Raw genomic sequence first — 18183 nt, 5'->3', positions numbered from 1 at the left:
CTCCTCACAGCTAAGCAGCATTCACAGTGCAGATCCAATCGTGTTCTACTCTTCCATTTTCCTTTCTTATTGTACAAATAGAATTAGCTTTTACCGATTTTAAGCCTTTCATAGCAGATACATCCAGGAAAGAAACTGCAGCAAAGTCAAGGACAATGCTATGTATTTCCACACTGGGAACATGAATACCAGCTGGAAGCTGAGATTTCCAATCAATCTTCATCGGTAACTCTTTCATATCCGTTGCTTTATCAAGGTCTTCAATATTGTTGCTATCATCATTTTCTGAGTCATTCTCATGACTTCCATCTGTAGTTTGAATATAGCCCTTCTGCATAGAAACAAAACTGTGAGTGAGTATGGCAATGTAAGGTTTTGGAGTACCGTAGTATAGGTTTGCAAGTAAGGTATTGTAGGGGTTTAGGGACAGTAAAAGAAAGTTTGCAAATATAGTATTGTAAGGCTTTGGGGTACAGTAATGGCAATAATTTGGAATATTGGTTCTCTTACGATCTGATGGATTTATTTTGATAGTAATTCCATTTTTTGCTCTTAGTTTAACTTCAAATCATCATGAATATTTTACATTTAGACACTCTCATCTCTAGACTTTGTCACTGAACTTACTGATGTGACCATTAACTCTCCTCTCTGCAGCATTTTTTTGATCTTTTGTAGAGCTTTATTTCTTTTACGGAGGATTCGGAGTGGATTAAACCCGATCTGCAGAAACAGATTTTAAGAGATTTAAAGCTAATTTTCAGAATGTAGTCTCAATATTAATCTAATAGAATCATTTAGATCTTGTCAAAACGTAAATCACTCAATTCTTTCAAGTTTAAACCAGAACTTATCCAACTGCTTGAATATTCAGGGGGTGATCTTCCTGGCTCATTCTGCGAGTTGATGGGAGGTGGGGGTGGATCGAGCTGGTAAGACCAGCAAGAGAGAAAAATCAGGATCGCATCCGGTTTTTCACCTTTCGTGATCTTACCAACCCTGGTTTACCAGGTAAACTGGCAATGTGCTCAGGAAGGTCTAAAAGCTGACTTCAATGTTGCTGACAAGATTACCATGTCATTAGTGAGTCCTAGATTCACTAGCCATCGGGGCTTAGTTGCCTTTCCCTGCTCACTGGCCAAGGTCCTCACCAAGGCGAGGATCACAGATGGCGCCCACTAATAGTGACCGAACATGATGGCTCGCAGGTGGGACTGGAGGCCATTAAAGCTTCCCGGTTGGTTGTGTGAGAAACGCAGCTCACAGTCAAACAATTTAGTTGAGTCAAGTTCCGAAGGAGCAAGATATTTTATTTAACGTTCTTGCATGACCGGGTGTCCAAAAAATAGGCACACCTTACATCGAGTTTAAGCAGGGGTTTTATACTATTTTTAAAAGCATACTAATCAATTCACAGTACGTTGTTCTCCCCTAATTGGTGGTCCCTATCCCATTTATGTGTTGTCATTCCCCTATTGGCTGAAGGTGCCCCAAGTTCCCATCCCCTCTACTCCCCTTCTAACCATGTCTCCTGTTATCACAAGAGTGCATGTTTGTAGTGTTGATTTAATGTCCTTACTTGATTAGTCCTTATGGGTACCCATCCGTCTTATCTAAAACTGTTTACATGTCCAGTTCAGACCGGCTGTAATCAATCTTTTGTTAACTGAATCACTGCTGTCCCGACTATCTCAGTGACCTTCTTCCCCTTTAGGGAGTATGCTCAGTTGTAGAAACAACACATCTTGCATACCATTTGTTTTTATAACCTGGACCTTATACATTCTTACAGGATGAGGTGGCTGTGCCTCACTGCACACGGCACATCTGGTGTTATTCCTTCACTACAGGCAGTCTCTTCACTGTCCCTGACTATTGCTCTGTCAGCATCAGTGAATTTTATATCCTGTGTTTATGACTTAAATCACAGTTGTTCCCATAATGTGGGTTAGCAATGTGCCTGACTATGTCAGACTTTTTACTGTGTATATCCAGTCTACCTGACTTTAGGCTATTTCTCTATGCTGTGCAGATATATGTGTTAACAGCATCTTCACCTGTTACTCACAGTTGTGAGTAGGGCCAGGCAATGCTCCTTGGGCAGTGCCGAGTTGGCACTACCACCAGGCACCCTGCTGTGCTAGGGATAGTGCCAAAGGGCCTAAGTGAGGGTGGAGCCTGAATAGGGGTGGAGCTATAATGTGAGGGAGGCAAAGGGAGGAGCTCTGCAAGGGGGTCCGAGGGAGCCATGTTCTTTTTAGAGACTAGACAGGGTATCCCATATGATGTTAGAAACTATATTATAAATGACAACTTACAGCATCAATAAGCTTGTTCCGAAGGAAGTCTACATTTGCAAAGAAAATTGGTGAAGGACATCGAAAGATCTTTACTCCTTCGGGCTCATAAATCTGTGATGAAAAGGAGTTAGATTGGTTGATGTACATAACTATTAAAGAAAGCCAATGGTGTTGGATAAAGACAAAGTCATATCCTCACATTTATATAATCTTTCCTGTTTCTGTAGATGTCTGTTCCATGAATATTTGCCAACACAGAACATAGAGGACTGAAGATAAAACAGAGTGCATTTGGTTACTTTCACAGCCACGACTCTCCCATATACCAGATATTCCCACATACCGGACACTCCCATATACCAGATATTCCCACATACCGGACACTCCCATATACCAGATATTCCCACATACCGGACACTCCCATATACCAGATATTCCCACATACCGGACACTCCCATATACCAGATATTCCCACATACCGGACACTCCCATATACCAGATATTCCCACATACCGGACACTCCCATATACCAGATATTCCCACATACCGGACACTCCCATATACCAGATATTCCCACATACCGGACACTCCCATATACCAGATATTCCCACATACCGGACACTCCCATATACCAGATATTCCCACATACTGGATACTCCCATGTACCAGGTATAGGCTTATACTTCTAAAGGGGTGGGAAAAAGAGGATTTGGGTTGATTAGGGACCAAAAAGGGAATTTACAGATGGAGGCAGGGAGCATGGTTGAGATATTAAATGAACACTTTGCATCCATCTTTACCAAGGAGGTAGATGGTACCCAGGACATGATGAGGAAACACTGTCATGAGAAGGATTGAAAATTGATAAGGATAAAGTGTTGATCAGACTGTCGATACTGAAAGACGACAAGGCACCAGGATTGAATGAGATGCATCCAAGGATATTGAAGGAAGTAAGAATGGAAATTATAGGGGTGCTGGCCATAATCTTCCAGTCTTCACTAGACTCGGGAGATACCAGAGGATTAGTGCTGGTGATTCAGAGGGGATTTGAGAAAAATCTTTCCATTCTGAGAGTGATGGGAATTTGGAATGCATTGCCTAGAAAGTCCAGTAACCTTACAACCTTTAAAAAAAATTGGATGAGCACTTGAAACATCATAACATTCAAGGATATGGGACAAGTGCTGGAGAATGGGATTAGCACAATTTTAATGATAGTTATTGTCAGTGCAGAGTTTATGGGCCAAAGGGCCTTTTCTGCACTCTATGACTGGAGAATAACAGACATACCCTTGTTCCAAAAAACATAAATATACAGCAATTACCAGCCAGTCTAACTTGAATGGTGGGGACTCTTCTGGAAACAACAATTTTATATTATTAATTTTACATAATAAACAATAGAATTAATAATCCCATGGGAAAATTGAACAGCCAGCATGGATTTCTAAATCATGTTTAACAAACTTGCTGGAGATTTTTTAGAAGATAACAGAAAATGAATTTTCAGAAGGCATTTGATATAGTGCTACACAGACTTGAGAGAAAAGTTATAGTTCATGGAATTAAAGGTACATTAGCAATATGGATACAAAATTGCTGAGTGACAGGAAACAGCAAGTAATGCTCAATGGATATTTTTTCAGGCTGGAGGAAGGTTTGTAATGCTGGTCCCCAGTCTTTACAGAGACGGTTCCAACCATTACCTTGTAATTATGTCTGTATATATATACCCAACTCTCCACTCACCTGATGAAGGAGCAGCACTCCAAAGCTCGTAATTCCAAATAAACCTGTTGGCCTTTAACCTGGTGTTGTGAGACTTCTTTCCTGATATATATTAATGATCTAGATCTTGGTGTGCAAGGGACAATTTCAAAGTTTGTGGATGATACAAAACTTGGAAGTATTGAGAACAGTGTTCAACAAGAGATAGACAAATTGGTGGAGTGGGCAGATGAAATTCAATGGGGAGAAGTCTGAAATGATGCATTTTGGAAGAAAGAACATGGAGAGAGAATGTAAAATAAGGGGTAAAATTCTTTAGGGGTGCAGGAGCAGAAGGATCTTGGTGTGTCTGTGCGTAGGTCATTGAAAGTGGCAGGTAGAAAGAGCAGTTAATAAAGCATATAATAACCTGGGCTTTATTAATAAGGACAGAGTTCAAAAGAAAGGAGATTATCTTAAACTCAAACAAAACACTAGTTAGATCTCAGCTGGAATTCTGGACGATACAGTATAGGAAGGATTTTTAAAAATTCATTCATGGGACATGGGCTTTGCTGGCTGCCCAGCATTTATTGTCCATCCATAGTTGCCCCTTGAGAAGGTGGTGGTGAGCTGTCTTCTTGGCTCACTGCAGTCCATGTTCTGTGGGTTGACCCACAATGCCATTAGGGAGGTAATTTGAGGATTTTGACCCAGTGACTGCGAAGCAATGGCAATGTATTTCCAAGTCAGGATGGTGAGTAGCTTGGAGGGGAACTTTCAGGTGGTGGTGTTCCCATGTATCTGCTGCCCTCGTCCTTCTAGATGGAAGTGGTTATGGGTTTGGAAGTTGCTGGCTAAGGATCTTTGGTGAATTGTTGCAGTGCATCTTGTGGATAGTACACACTGCTGCTATTGAGCAATGGTGGACAGAGTGAATGTTTGTAGATATGGTGCCAATCAAGTGGTTACTTTGACCTGGATGGTGTCGAGCTTCTTGAGTGTTTTTGGAGCTGCCCCCATCCAGGCAAGTGGGGAGTATTCCACCAGACTCCTGACTTGTGCCTTGTAGATGGTGGATGGACTTTGGGGAGTCAAGAGGTGAGATATGTGCCACAGTATTCCTAGCCTCTGATCTGCTCTTGTAGCCACTTTGTTTATGTGGTGAGTCCAGTTGGGTTTGGGTCAATGGTAACTCCAAGGATGTTGATAATGGGGGATTCAGTGATGGTTACACCAATGAATGTCAAGGGGCAGTGGTTAGAGTGTGTCTTATTGGTGATGGTCATTGCCTGGCATTTGTGTGGCGTGAATATTACTTGCCACTTGTCAACCCAAGCCTGGATATTATCCAGATCTTGTTGCATTTGAACATGGACTGCTTCAGTATCTGAGTCGTCATGAATGGTGCTGAACATTGTGCAATCATCAGTGAAAATCCTCACTTCTGACCTTATGACAGAGGAAGGGCTATTAATGAAGCAGCTGAAGATTTTTGGCCCAGGACACTACCCTGAGGAACTTCTGCAGACCCTCCACAACCATCTTCCTTTGTACCAGGTACGACTCCAAACACTTGGGAGAGTGTTTGCCTCCTGATACCCATTGATTCCAGTTTTGCTAGGGCTCCTTGAAGCCACACTTGGTCAAATATAGCCTTGTTGTCCAGGGCTGCCATTCCCTGGCGTTCAGCTTTTCGTCCATATTTGGATGAGTTGTCCACCCAAGGTGGGAATTAAATTGGGTGCCTGTTGCTGTGAGGCAGCAATGCTAACCACTGTGCCACTCTGCTGCCCTGAGAATGTACATATTCCACATAGATCTTGGTCCTTTTACCAATGAGAACAGTTTCTTCCTATCTATTCTGTCCAGACTCTTAGTGATTTTGATCAAATCTCCTCTCAGCCTTCCTCTCGCCAAGGAAAACAGTCTCAACCTCTCTAATCTATCCGTGCAACTCAAGACACTCATCCCTGGATCAATTCTCTTGAACCTTTTCTGCGTCCTCTCTAAATCCTTCACATCATTCTGAAAGTGACATGTCCAGAATTGGATACAATTCCCCATGAAGTTCAACCAATGTTTTATAAAAGCTAATCATAACTTCCTTGCTTTTATTCTCTTATTTATAAACCCTTTTTAAGCATTTTCCTATCCTGCCCTGCTGCCTTCAATGATGTTATGCACAGATTCCCCTGGGGTTCTCTGCTCCTGCACTCGCTGTTGAATTGAATTCTTTATCTGACTTTGTCTCTCTATGTTCTTCCTATCAAAAACTAAATTCTATGATTTAGAAGTCTTCAACTGATAGGGTCTGGCAAAAGGACCAACAGCACTTTGAAATATATCTTTATGTAGTGACTGGTTAGGATCTGTAATAAATGAGTGGTAGTTTTAAAAAGAGAATTGCGTAATTATCTGAAGAGAACCATTGGCTAGAGGATGAGGTTAAGCAAATCAGCCCAGCTGAGTTGTTCTTGCAGAGATCAGCACTCTAAATAAGAACATAAAAACTAGGAGCAGGTGTAGACAAGTCCCCCGAGCCTACTCCGCCATTCAAAAAATGGCTGTTCTCATCTCAGCCTTATCTCCACCTGCTGCCCTTTAATCCTGTAAACATTATGTTCTCTGGTTCATAACTCAAGACAGCAGCTCAATGACATTCTACAACTGTACTCACAACTGTGTTCTGAACACGACAGTCAGCAGCTCAAATCCTACACCCGCAGCAAGCCCCATGTCAAGTCCAAGTAGAACAGCAGCAAGAAAAGCCATTATCCAAATCAACTATAAAGAAAAGAAACTTATATCAATGAGTCAGCAAAAAATAAGTCACACTGGTTTACTCACCTGATGAAGGGACAGTGCTCCGAAAATCCGAGCTACCAAATAAAGCTGTTGGACTTTAACCTGGTGTTGTGAGACTTCTTACTGTGCTTACCCCAGTCCAACGCTGGTATCTCCACATCATTGAGGTTTGCAGCATGAAAACAGGCCTTTAGACCCAATTTGTCCATGGCACCCTTTCTTTTTAATGACTAAGTTACTCAAATTGCCTGCGTTTGGCCCACATGCCTCAATAGCCATCTTACTCATCTAACTGTCTAAATGCTTTTTAAAAGACAATATTGTGCCCACCTCTACTACTACCTCTGACAGCTTGTTCTAGACACTTACCACAGCCTGTGTGAAACAATTGCCCCCTTGATCCTTTTGTATCTCTCCCTACTCACCTTGAACCTACGCACTCTAATTTTAGACTGTCCTACCTTTGGAAAAATATATTGACTACCTAGCAGATTTATGCCCCTCATTGTCTTGTAAAGCTCTATAAGATCACCCCTCAGCCTTCTACACTCCAGAGGAAAAATGTCCCAGTCTATCCAACCTCTCCTTAAAACTCAAACCATCAAGTCCTAGTAGCATCCCAGTAAATCTTTTCTGCACTCTTTCTAGTTTAATAATATCGTTTCTCTAATAGGGTGACCAGAACTGTACAGAATATTCCAAGTGTGGCCTTACTAATGTCTTGTAAAACTTCAAGATGTCCCAACTCCTGTATTCAATGTTCTGACCAATGAAAACAAGCATGCCGAATGCCTTCTTCACCACTCCACCTGTGACTCCACTTTCAATGAACTATGAGAGTCACAGTTTCGCTGGCTGTCTGAGACACCGAGGGGTCGGGTGCCCGGGGACACCGAGGCGTTGGGTGCCCGGGGACACCGAGGCGTTGGGTGCCCGGGGACACTGAGGGGTCAGGTGCCCGGGGACACTGAGGGGTCGATGTCATAATAATGTTGAGGGACAGTCTTTCAGTATTATTGAATGATAAACTCATTGTAATACTGACACATGTAGTCAATGTATACAAAAATACTGAGAGATATTGTCAATAATACTGTTATGTTCTTCAACTATAGGCAACATAATTTGAATTTAGATGCAGCTGTAGTGTTGAGTTTCTCCAACTGCAGTAGGGTAGATGAAAAAAGAAGCAACAATATGAGATAGATTGAGACAGAACGATTGCGAAGGAGAAAGAAAGAAATCAACACAATGGCAAAGGGAAAGAAAAGGAAGCTAAGGTACAGACAAGGACATGCACAGGGAAGCATATATGCCAACAGAGATTCATAGCAATGAAGAAAAGAAGGGAAAAAGAAAGGAACATGATCAGAATTTGAGTGTTGAAGATCCTGTGCCTGAGCATGAAAGGGAACAGATTCCCAGAGATGGGAGGAAAAGGCTGAGGCTGAAATTTAAACAAAGAGTTTTGAAGTGAGAAAACATGTTTGCCACTAAAGAAGGAACCAAATTTCTTGGAAGCAACTTTGTAATGTGGAGGAAATCAGGGAATGAGTCGAGCATTGGGAAGGTAAAAAAAATTGATACTTGTTTAAGGTTTACTTAGATAGACACATGAGCGAAATAGGGATGGAGGGTTATAGAACATAGAACATAGAACATAGAACACTACAGCACAAACAGGCCCTTCGGCCCACGAGTTGCGCCGATCACATCAACTCCTATCTATAACCCCCAATCCCATAAAACCCCATATACTCATCCAGAAGTCTTTTAAAAGACCCCAGCGAGTTTGCCTCCACCACCACTGACGGCAGCCGATTCCATTCACTCACCACCCTCTGAGTGAAAAACTTACCCCTAACATCACTTCTGTACTTGCCTCCCCACACCTTAAATCTGTGTCCTCTCGTAGCGACCATTTCAACCCGGGGAAATAGCCTCTGAGAATCCACCCTATCTATTCCTCTCAACATTTTATAAACTTCTATCAGGTCGCCTCTCAACCTACGTCTCTCCAGGGAAAAGAGACCCAGTTCCCTCAACCTAACTTCATAAGGCATGCCTCCCAGTCCAGGCAACATCCTTGTAAATCTCCTCTGTACCCTTTCAATAGCTTCTACGTTTTTCCTATAGTGAGGCGACCAGAACTGCACACAGTACTCCAAATGAGGCCTGACAGGGTCTTATAACGTTGCAGCATTACCTCCCAAGACAGGGACGTTTCTGGAAATCAACTGTTACATATGTTGATGTTTTTCTCTTTTACTCTGCAGGTGTGTCAGTCCACCTTGTTGTCTAACGAGGGGCATGCACACGGTGGGTCGTGCGTGGGCTGCTCTTGGATGTTTCGAGAGTGGCCTAGTACTTTGCGTCATTTGTGTGTGCTTAAAACTGGACCAGCAGATGGGCACCACAACAGCTCAGTGACTATCACTGTTTGCTGTGCAGATACATGGATTTGGGCCTGTGTCTGTGGGAGTTTGCGCATTCTCCCCGTGGTTGCGTGGGTTTCCTCCGGGTGCTCCGGTTTCCTCCCACACCCCAAAGATGTGCTGTTAGGCTGATTGGTGTAGCAAATTGTCCCTAAATTATTCTCCCCTTAATCTGGTTTCCAATGGGGGTTCCATAGGCATAGACATGGGTCAAGGGTGGAAGAGGAAAAGCACATTGTTAAGATGGCGGCGCGGGCGCATTGGGCCGAAGGGCCTGTTTCCCGTGCTGTGTTGTTCTTTGTTCTTTGTTGATAATAGAAAAAGAATTTAATAGAAACCTATTCAGTATTGTTTAGACTTCTGGTAAACATTGTCAAATGTAGCGAAGAAAGTGTTTAATTTATCAACGTTTAAATTATATTTACAAAAGTGAGCCCACTAATAAGAAGAGGGCAAACAGATAAATAATCACACATTGAATATATATCATTTGGAGTGCTTTTCAGGTGCTCAATTTTGTTCGAAGCAATCCAAGGTTTTATACTAGGAATCTTCATCAATTTCTTTAAAATTCATCCTAGTTCAAAATACCTTTGACAATTAATGAAAATGTTAATGAAGAAATATCTTCGGCAAGGTCCTGATTGGCTGGCTGGATCCCAGAAATTGGTTCTGTATAGTTTTCCCCAGTAATCTGTTACCATCAGAATTTGCTTTGAGACAAAAGACAGGAGATGTTTGGGCTTCTGCTTATTTTTTTGCTATCTGATCTCCTCTATTCACACTCCAAGATCCAACTCAAGAAAACTGTGTCCAAGTTGTTAGGCTTTTGTGTCGAATGCTCTGAAATAGTGGATGGTGAAGTTGCTGACATAAAGGACCGAATTTCACTGGCACTTACACAATCATACTTGTCTTTCTTCCAAAGAGTTCCAATTTCTCTGAACTGCAATAACATTCCTTTCAAATTAATGATAACGAGAGCTCCTAGAACTGACTGAGAGAAAATAAAAAGACAAAGTTAATAACTGTCAACATGCTTGTAATATAAAATCTCCTCTATTTTAATGTATCCTAGTAGAACAATGTGTCATATGTATGGATGGTCCATTGCAGGACTAAACATATCGCACAGATTCTATGTAATGAGTTTCTTCATAGGTTATGGATCCATTATCTTTGGCTAAGTCACTAATCCCTATCCAGGAATGAGGATAATACCATATTGGATCACAAATGGGTTCCAACGAAAATGGTGCAGAATGAATCTCAGATGTTTCTTACAGGAGGCAGTTGATAACCTTGGCAATTTTTGATACATAAGATATTATTAGACAAAGGATTCTTATTTCTTCAGTTAAATTAAAACTTTTCACTTTCTCCTTTTTAAGGAATGTTGAAATTATTCCTAGATTGTATTTCTTGAGTGCAAAAACCAGGAGGTTTCGATGAACATTTCCAAAACACTCATTTGGTCTGAAGTGGAAAAGGGCATCGAATTCTGGGCACCACACTTGGGGAAGGATGTCAAGGTCTGGGAACAAGTGTGCACCGGAATTGTTCCAGACAAGAGAGAGTTCAACTCTGCAGAGAGATGAGAGGAGCTGAGACTGTACTCCTTAGAACAGGGAAGGTTAAAAGGAGACTGAATTCAAAACTCTGAACGGTTTTAGAAGAGTAAATGAGAAACACTAGTTTCCTGTACCAGTAGAGGGCAGTCCTCACAGGACAAAGATTTAAACTGATGTCTAAAGAAGCAAAGAGCCTATAAAAAAATGATTTCATGTAGCAAGTTACTATCTGGAACACACTGCCTCAAAGGTCAGTGCAAGCAAATACAATCACAACTTTCCAAAGGAAATCAGATAAATCAAAGAACTGCAGGATTGCTGATGTGGTTCCACTTTCCAAGAAGAGTGGTAGAGATGAACCAGGAAATTACAGACCAGTGAGTCTGACATCAATGATAGGGAAACGATTGGGGAAAATTCTGAAGGACAGAATTAATAACATTTAGAAAGATGTGGGTTAATTAGGGATAGTCAGTGTAGCTGTGTCAGAGGGGGGTGATGTCTATTAGAATTTTTCGAAATTCTGATTGAGCGGATGAGGGATATTCAGTTGATGCAGTTTATATGGATTTTAGTAAAGCCTTTGACAAGATTCCACATGGGAGACTAATTGAGAATGTTAAAGCACATGGAATTCAGAGAAACTTGGTGAGATGGATCTGAACTGGCTCAGTAATAGGACACAAAAAATGGTGATGGAGGCAATGTCCAATCACAAAGATCAGTGCTGGGATCCTTATTGTCTGTCATTCTACAGAAATGATATAAATGAAAATGTCGGGGGAATGATGAGCAAGTTTGCAGAGACACCAAGATTGGTAGGGTGGTTAATAATGAAGAAGGAGGTTGTAGGTTAGAGTAAGATAGAAATGGGTTGGCTAAATGGACAGAGCAGTGGCAGATGTTAAGTGTGAGGTGATGCACTGTGGAAGAAATACTAATGAGTATTTAATGAATAACAGGACACTAAGAAGCTTAGAGGAACAGATGGATCTTGGGGTACTTATTCACAGACCCCTGAAGGCAGCAGAGCAAGTGAATAGGATAGTTAAGAAGGTATATGGGACACTTGCTTTTATCAGTTGTTGCACAGGGTATCAGAGTAAGAAGGTAATGCTGGAGCTGTACAGGATATTGGTTAGGCTGCAGCTGGAGTACTGTGTGCAGTTCTGGTCACCTCACCATAGGAAGGATGTGATTGTACTGAACGGGGATGCAGAGGAGATGTGGCCTGGGATGTGGCCTGGGATGGAGTATTTGAGCTAAAGGAGAGACTAGATAGGTTTGGATTGTTTTCTTTAGAGCAGAGAGAGCTGAGAGGGGACATGATTGAGGTGTATAAGATTGAGGGGTACAGACAGGGTGAGTAGGGAGCAGCTTTTCCTCTTGGCTGAGGGGTCGATTGTGAGGGGTTTAGTTTTAGGTTGAGGGTCAGGAGTTCAGAGGGGATTTGAAAAAACTGGAATGCACTGCCTGGGAAGGTAGGGGAGACCAGAAACCATACAACCTTTGAAATATATTTGGATGAGCACTTGAAATATCATAACATTCAATGATATATGGCAAACGCAGGAAAATGGGATTAGTGCAACTTTAGTGGTAGTTCTTGTCAGCGTGGGCTCGATGAGCCAGAGGACCTTTTCTGTGCTGTATGACTCTATAACTATAACTCTAATTCTTGAAGAGAATAATACAGGAAAGAACAAGTGTAAAAATAACTAATTAGGTCTTTCAAAGAGGCTGTGTAGAACTTCTGTCCTATTTTATATTTAAGGAATGATTGGCTTTCCTACCACATTTGACTTTCTGATTATTAACTGAGCAAAGCACCAATCAAATTAATGAGTTTGGTAAGATAGACCTAAATAAACACTATTTTTTTCTATCAGGTTAAACAAATGTTTGAGATTGAAACTAAGTATAATATGCACCAGTAATATTTACATAGAAAAGCTACCAAATACACTTGGCAGCTTTCAAAGATTCTGTTGATCTCCTTATCCAAGGGTGACCATGTTGACAATGGTCAATAAAAGAGCGTCTTTAAAATGCAGAATACCTCAATCAAAGCGAATGTGGTTACCTACCTTGGGTAGAGGGACGAGCAGGAACCCAATGGCCAGCGTTACAATCATCACCATCACCGCAGATATAAGACTAGCAACCTGTGTTCAAATTGAATGGTTTACAGCAATCAAAAATGTTTTCTTATCTTTCATTTCCTATTTCCCTCCTTTAATTGCTTCATTCGTGCAATAACAGTTGCGAGGTTCCCAATTACCCCAGTGCCCAGTTGATCAATTGCTGAGTGCTTGGTCACACCTTATATATCAAGATCTTGGAGAGGGTGCAGAGAAAATTTACTGGAATGGCATCAGGAAAGAGACTTTGATTACAGGGAAGAGGAGCTATGATTGTTTCCCTGGGAGAAGAGTAGATTGTGAGAAAATTTAATAGAGATGTTCAAAATTATGGGGGATTTTCATGGAGTAGATAAGGAGAAACTGTTTCCAATGATAACGGTTGATAACCAAAGGATACAGATTTTAGTCATGAAATCCAAAGAACAAAGATTAATCCAGCACAGGAACAGACCCTTCAGCCTGCACCAACACATGATGCCTTTCTAAACTAAAGACCTCTTGCCTCTAGGTGGTCTGTGTCCTTTCATTCTCTGCTTATTCATGACTCTGCCAAGATGCCTCTCAAATGTTGCTATTATTGTATCTGCTTCTACCGCCTCTCCTGGTAGTGCATTCCAGATATTTATCACCCTCTGTATAAACAAATAGTCTCTCACATCTTCTTTAAACTTTCCACTTTTTACCTTGGAAAAAGACCCGATTATTTATTAGAACGTAGAACATAGAAAAACTACAGCACAAACAGGCCGTTCGGCCCACAAGTTGCATGATCATATCTATAACCCTCAGTCCTATTAAGTCCCATGTACTCATCCTGAAGTCTCTTAAAAGACCCTATCGAGTTTGCCTCCACCACCACCGATGGCAGCCGATTCCACTCTCCCAAACTTACCCCTGACATCTCCTCTGTACCTACTCCCCAGCACCTTAAACCTGTGTCCTCTCGTAGCGACCATTTCAGCCCTGGGAAATAGCTTCTGAGAATCCACCCTATACCTCTCAACATCTTATAAACCTCTATCAGGTCACCTCTCATCCTTCATCTCTCCCGGGAGAAAAGACGGAGCTCTCGCAACCTATCCTCATAAGGCATGCCACCCAATCCAGGCAACATCCTTGTAAATCTCCTCTGCACCCTCTCAATAGCTTCCACGTCCCTCCTGTAATGAGGCGACCAGACTCGCGCACAGTACTCCAAGTGGGGTCTGAATGTTAGAATCCGTCATCAAGGAGGAAATAGCGAGGCATCTTGAGGGGAATTGCTTGATAGAGCAGACGCAGCACGGTTTCGTTAAGGGGAAGTCGTGTCTGACAAATTTATTGGAGTTCTATGAGGATGTGTCTAGGGCGGTGGATAGAGGAGAGCCGGTGGATGTGGTCTTTCTTGATTTTCAGAAGGCGTTTGACAAGGTACCTCACAAGAGGTTATTGCAGAAGGTCAGGGGACATGGAGTTGGGGGTAGGGTGTTAGCGTGGATAGAGGATTGGTTGTCAAATAGGAGGCAAAGAGTGGGGGTCAATGGGTGCTATTCGGATTGGCGGTTGGTGACTAGTGGAGTGCCCCAGGGGTCGGTGCTGGGGCCTCAGCTATTTACCATTTATATAGATGATCTGGAGGAGGGAACCGAGTGTATGGTGTCGAAATTTGCTGATGACACCAAGATTGGTGGAACGGCAAATTGTGCGGAGGGTGTGGAGAGTCTGCAGAAGGATCTAGATAGGCTGGGCGAATGGGCCAGGAAATGGCAAATGGAATTTAATGTTGGCAAGTGCGAGGTGGTCCACTTTGGTAGGAATAATGGTAGGAAGGACTATTACTTACGTGGAGAAAAACTGCAGCAGGCGACGGTGCAGAGGGACCTCGGAGTCCTTGTGCATGAGTCGCAAAAACCCAGCTTGCAAGTGCAGCAGGTGGTCAGGATGGCGAATGGGATGCTGGCCTTCATCGCGAGGGGGATTGAATATAAAAGTAGGGAGGTCTTGCTGCGGCTGTATAGGGTATTGGTGAGGCCGCAGCTGGAGTGCTGTGTGCAGTTTTGGGCGCCGTACTTATGCAAGGATATTTTGGCCTTGGAAGGAGTGCAGAGGAGGTTTACTAGGCTGATACTGGAGTTGAGGGGGTTGAGCTATGAGGAGAGGCTGAATAAACTAGGCTTGTACTCGTTAGAGTTTAGAAGAATGAGGGGCGATCTCATTGAGACGTATAAGATGATGAATGGGATGGATAGGATAGAGGTGGAGAGAATCTTCCCGCTCAGAAAGGACAGTAGGACTAGGGGGCACAGCCTCAAGATAAAGGGGGGCGCGGTTTAGAACAGAGTTGAGGAGGAACTTCTTCACTCAAAGGGTGGTGAATCTCTGGAATTCTCTGCCCGTTGAAGTGGTGGAGGCTGCCTCGCTAAATATTTTTAAGACGCGGGTTGATGGGTTTTTGATAAGAGAGGGGATTAAGGGTTATGGGGAGAGGGCGGGAATGTGGAACTGAGCCACGACAGATCAGCCATGATCTTATTGAATGGAGGGGCAGGCTCGAGGGGCTAGATGGCCTACTCCTGCTCCTATTTCTTATGTTCTTATAAAGCTAAAATTCGACTGATGGGAAACAACTCTGATATTCTATCTGTGCGTCTCATCATTTTGTAAACTTCTATCAGGTCGCCCCTCAGCCTCCGAAAGTTCAAGTGAAAACAACCAAGTTTGTCCAATCTCTCTCCATAGCTAGTGCCCTCCAAACTAGGCAACATTCTGGTAAACCTTTTCTGTACCCTCTCCAAAGCCTCCACATTGTTCTGGTAGTGTGGTCCTCAGAACTGCATGCAATATTCCAAATGTGGCCTAACTAAAGTTATATACAGCTTCAACATAACTTGCAAATTTTATACCCTATTTCCCAACAAGCATTCCATACACCTTCCTGACCATCTTATCCACTTGTGTTGCCACTTTCAAGGAACTGTGGACCTGCGAGCTGAGATCGCTCTGTATGTTAATGCTTCTAAGGTTCTGCCATTTACTGTATAATTCTGTCCTAAATTAGGTCCTGAGGGATAGGATTTATGACCTTAAAGGTGCAGCTAAATCCGGGTAGTCAGCATGGATCTGTGAGGGGTAAGTCCTGCCTCACAAATTTGATTGAATTCTTTGAGGAGGTAACTAAGTGTGTCAATGAAGGTAGAGCAGTTGATGTCATATATGTGGATTTTAGTAAGGCGTTTGATAAGGTTCCCTATGGTAGGCTCATGAAGAAAGTAAGGAGGTAGAACATAGAACACCACACACAAACAGGCCCTTCGGCCCACAAGTTGCGCCAATCATATCCCTACCTACTAGGCTTACCTATAACCCTCAATTCTATTAAGTCCCATATACTCATCCAAAAGTCTCTTAAAAGACCCTATCAAGTTCGCCTCTACCACCACTGACGGCAGCCGATTCCACTCACCCACCACCCTCTGAGTGAGAAACTTACCCCTAACATCTCCTCTGTACCTGCTCCCCAGCACCTTAAACCTGTGTCCTCTCGTAGCGACCATTTCAGCCCTGGGAAATAGCCTCTGAGAATCCACCCGATCTATACCTCTCAACATCTTATAAACCTCTATCAGATCACCTCTCATCCTTCATCTCTCCAAGGAGAAAAGACCGAGCTCTCTCAACCTATCCTCATAAGGCATGTCTCCCAATCCAGGCAACAATTCTTGGAAAGGAAGTGTGTGGGAAAGAAAGAAATTTGGCCGATTGGATAAGTAACTGGCTGTCTCATAGAAGACGGAGGGTGGTGGTGGATGGAAATTTTCAGACTGGAGGCCAGTTACCAGCGGTGTACCACAGGGGTCAGTGCTGGGTCCTCTGCTATTTGTGATTTTTATCAATGACTTGGAAGAGGGGGCTGAAGGGTGGGTTAGTAAATTTGCTGATGACACCAAGATTGGTGGACTAGTGGATGAGGCGGAGGGCTCTTGTAGGCTGCAAAGAGACATTGATAGGATGCAGAGCTGGGCCGAGAAGTGGTGGATGGAGTTTAACCCTGATGAGTGCGAGGTGATTCATTTTGGTAGGACAAACTTGAATGCAGATTACAGGGTCAACGGCAGGGTTCTGAGGAATGTGGGCAAACAAAGGGATCTTGGGGTTCGTATCCATAGATCTCTGAAGGTTGCCACTCAAGTGGATAGAGCCGTGAAGAAGGCTTATACTGTGTTAGTGTTTATTAACAGGGGGTTTGAGTTTAAGAGCTGTGGGGTTATGCTGCAACTATACAGGACCTTGGTGAGACCACATTTGGAATACTGTGTGCAGTTCTGGTCACCTCACTATAAGAAGGATGTGGAAGCGTTGGAGAGAGTGCAGAGGAGATTTACCAGGATGCTGCCTGGTTTGGAGGGTAGGTCTTATGAGGAAAGGTTGAGGGAGCTGGGGCTTTTCTCTTTAGAGCGGAGGAGGACGAGAGGCGACTTAATAGAAGTTTATAAGATGATGAGGGGGACTGATAGAGTGGACGTTCAGACTATTTCCTCGGGTGGATGTAGCTGTTACTAGGGGGCATAACTATAAGGTTCATGGTGGGAGATATAGGAGGGATGTCCGAGGTAGATTCTTTACTCAGAGAGTGGTTGGGGTGTGGAATACACTGCCTGCTGTGATAGTGGAGTCGGACACTTTAGGAACTTGCAAGCGGTTATTGGATAGGCACATGGAGCACTCCAGAATGATAGGGAGTGGGATAGTTTGGTCTTGGGTTCGGACAAAGCTCAGCACAACATCGAGGGCCGAAGGGCCTGTGCTGTGCTGTAATGTACAGGCTATGTTCTATGTTCTAGAACTTCCAAAATGCATCACCTCACATTTGTCCAGAATAAATTCCATCTGCCATCTCTCTGCCCAAGTCCCCAGCCTATCTGTATCTTATGGTATGGTAAATGCGGGGTCACTTTTAACATTTAAGAAAAATTTGGACGGGTTCATGGATGAGAGGGGTGTGGAGGGATATGGTCCAAGTGCAGGTCAGTGGGACTAGGCAAAAAATGGTTCGGCACAGACAAGAAGGGCCAAAAGGCCTGTTTCTGAGCTGTAATTTTCTCTGGTTCTATGGATCTCTAGCAATCCTCCTCATTATCCGCAGCTCCCCCAATCTTTGTATCATCTGCAAACTTACTAATCAGACCACCTACATTCCTGCAAATCATTTATATATATTACAAACAACAGGGCTCCC

The 18183-nt window shown here is 43.0% G+C and overlaps 1 protein-coding gene across 1 annotated transcript in view; it reads right to left on the bottom strand.

The window, feature by feature from the left end:
- LOC145355577 (chloride anion exchanger-like) overlaps positions 1-18183 on the bottom strand; it is an 81213-nt gene that overhangs the window by 21407 nt on the left and 41623 nt on the right. Inside the window, exons 10-16 of the mRNA XM_080207827.1 lie at positions 12912-12989; positions 10155-10250; positions 6691-6797; positions 2500-2569; positions 2319-2411; positions 628-723; positions 95-331 (exon numbers count right to left, since the gene is read on the bottom strand). Coding sequence (XP_080063953.1) covers positions 95-331; positions 628-723; positions 2319-2411; positions 2500-2569; positions 6691-6797; positions 10155-10250; positions 12912-12989 — 777 coding nt within the window. The remainder of the gene's footprint in view (positions 1-94; positions 332-627; positions 724-2318; positions 2412-2499; positions 2570-6690; positions 6798-10154; positions 10251-12911; positions 12990-18183) is intronic.

Source organism: Carcharhinus amblyrhynchos, chromosome 19 (assembly GCF_965287045.1).
Source record: "Carcharhinus amblyrhynchos chromosome 19, sCarAmb.v2.hapA, whole genome shotgun sequence".
Taxonomy (NCBI): Eukaryota; Metazoa; Chordata; class Chondrichthyes; order Carcharhiniformes; family Carcharhinidae; genus Carcharhinus; species Carcharhinus amblyrhynchos.
This window is presented reverse-complemented; position numbering and strand designations above follow the sequence as displayed.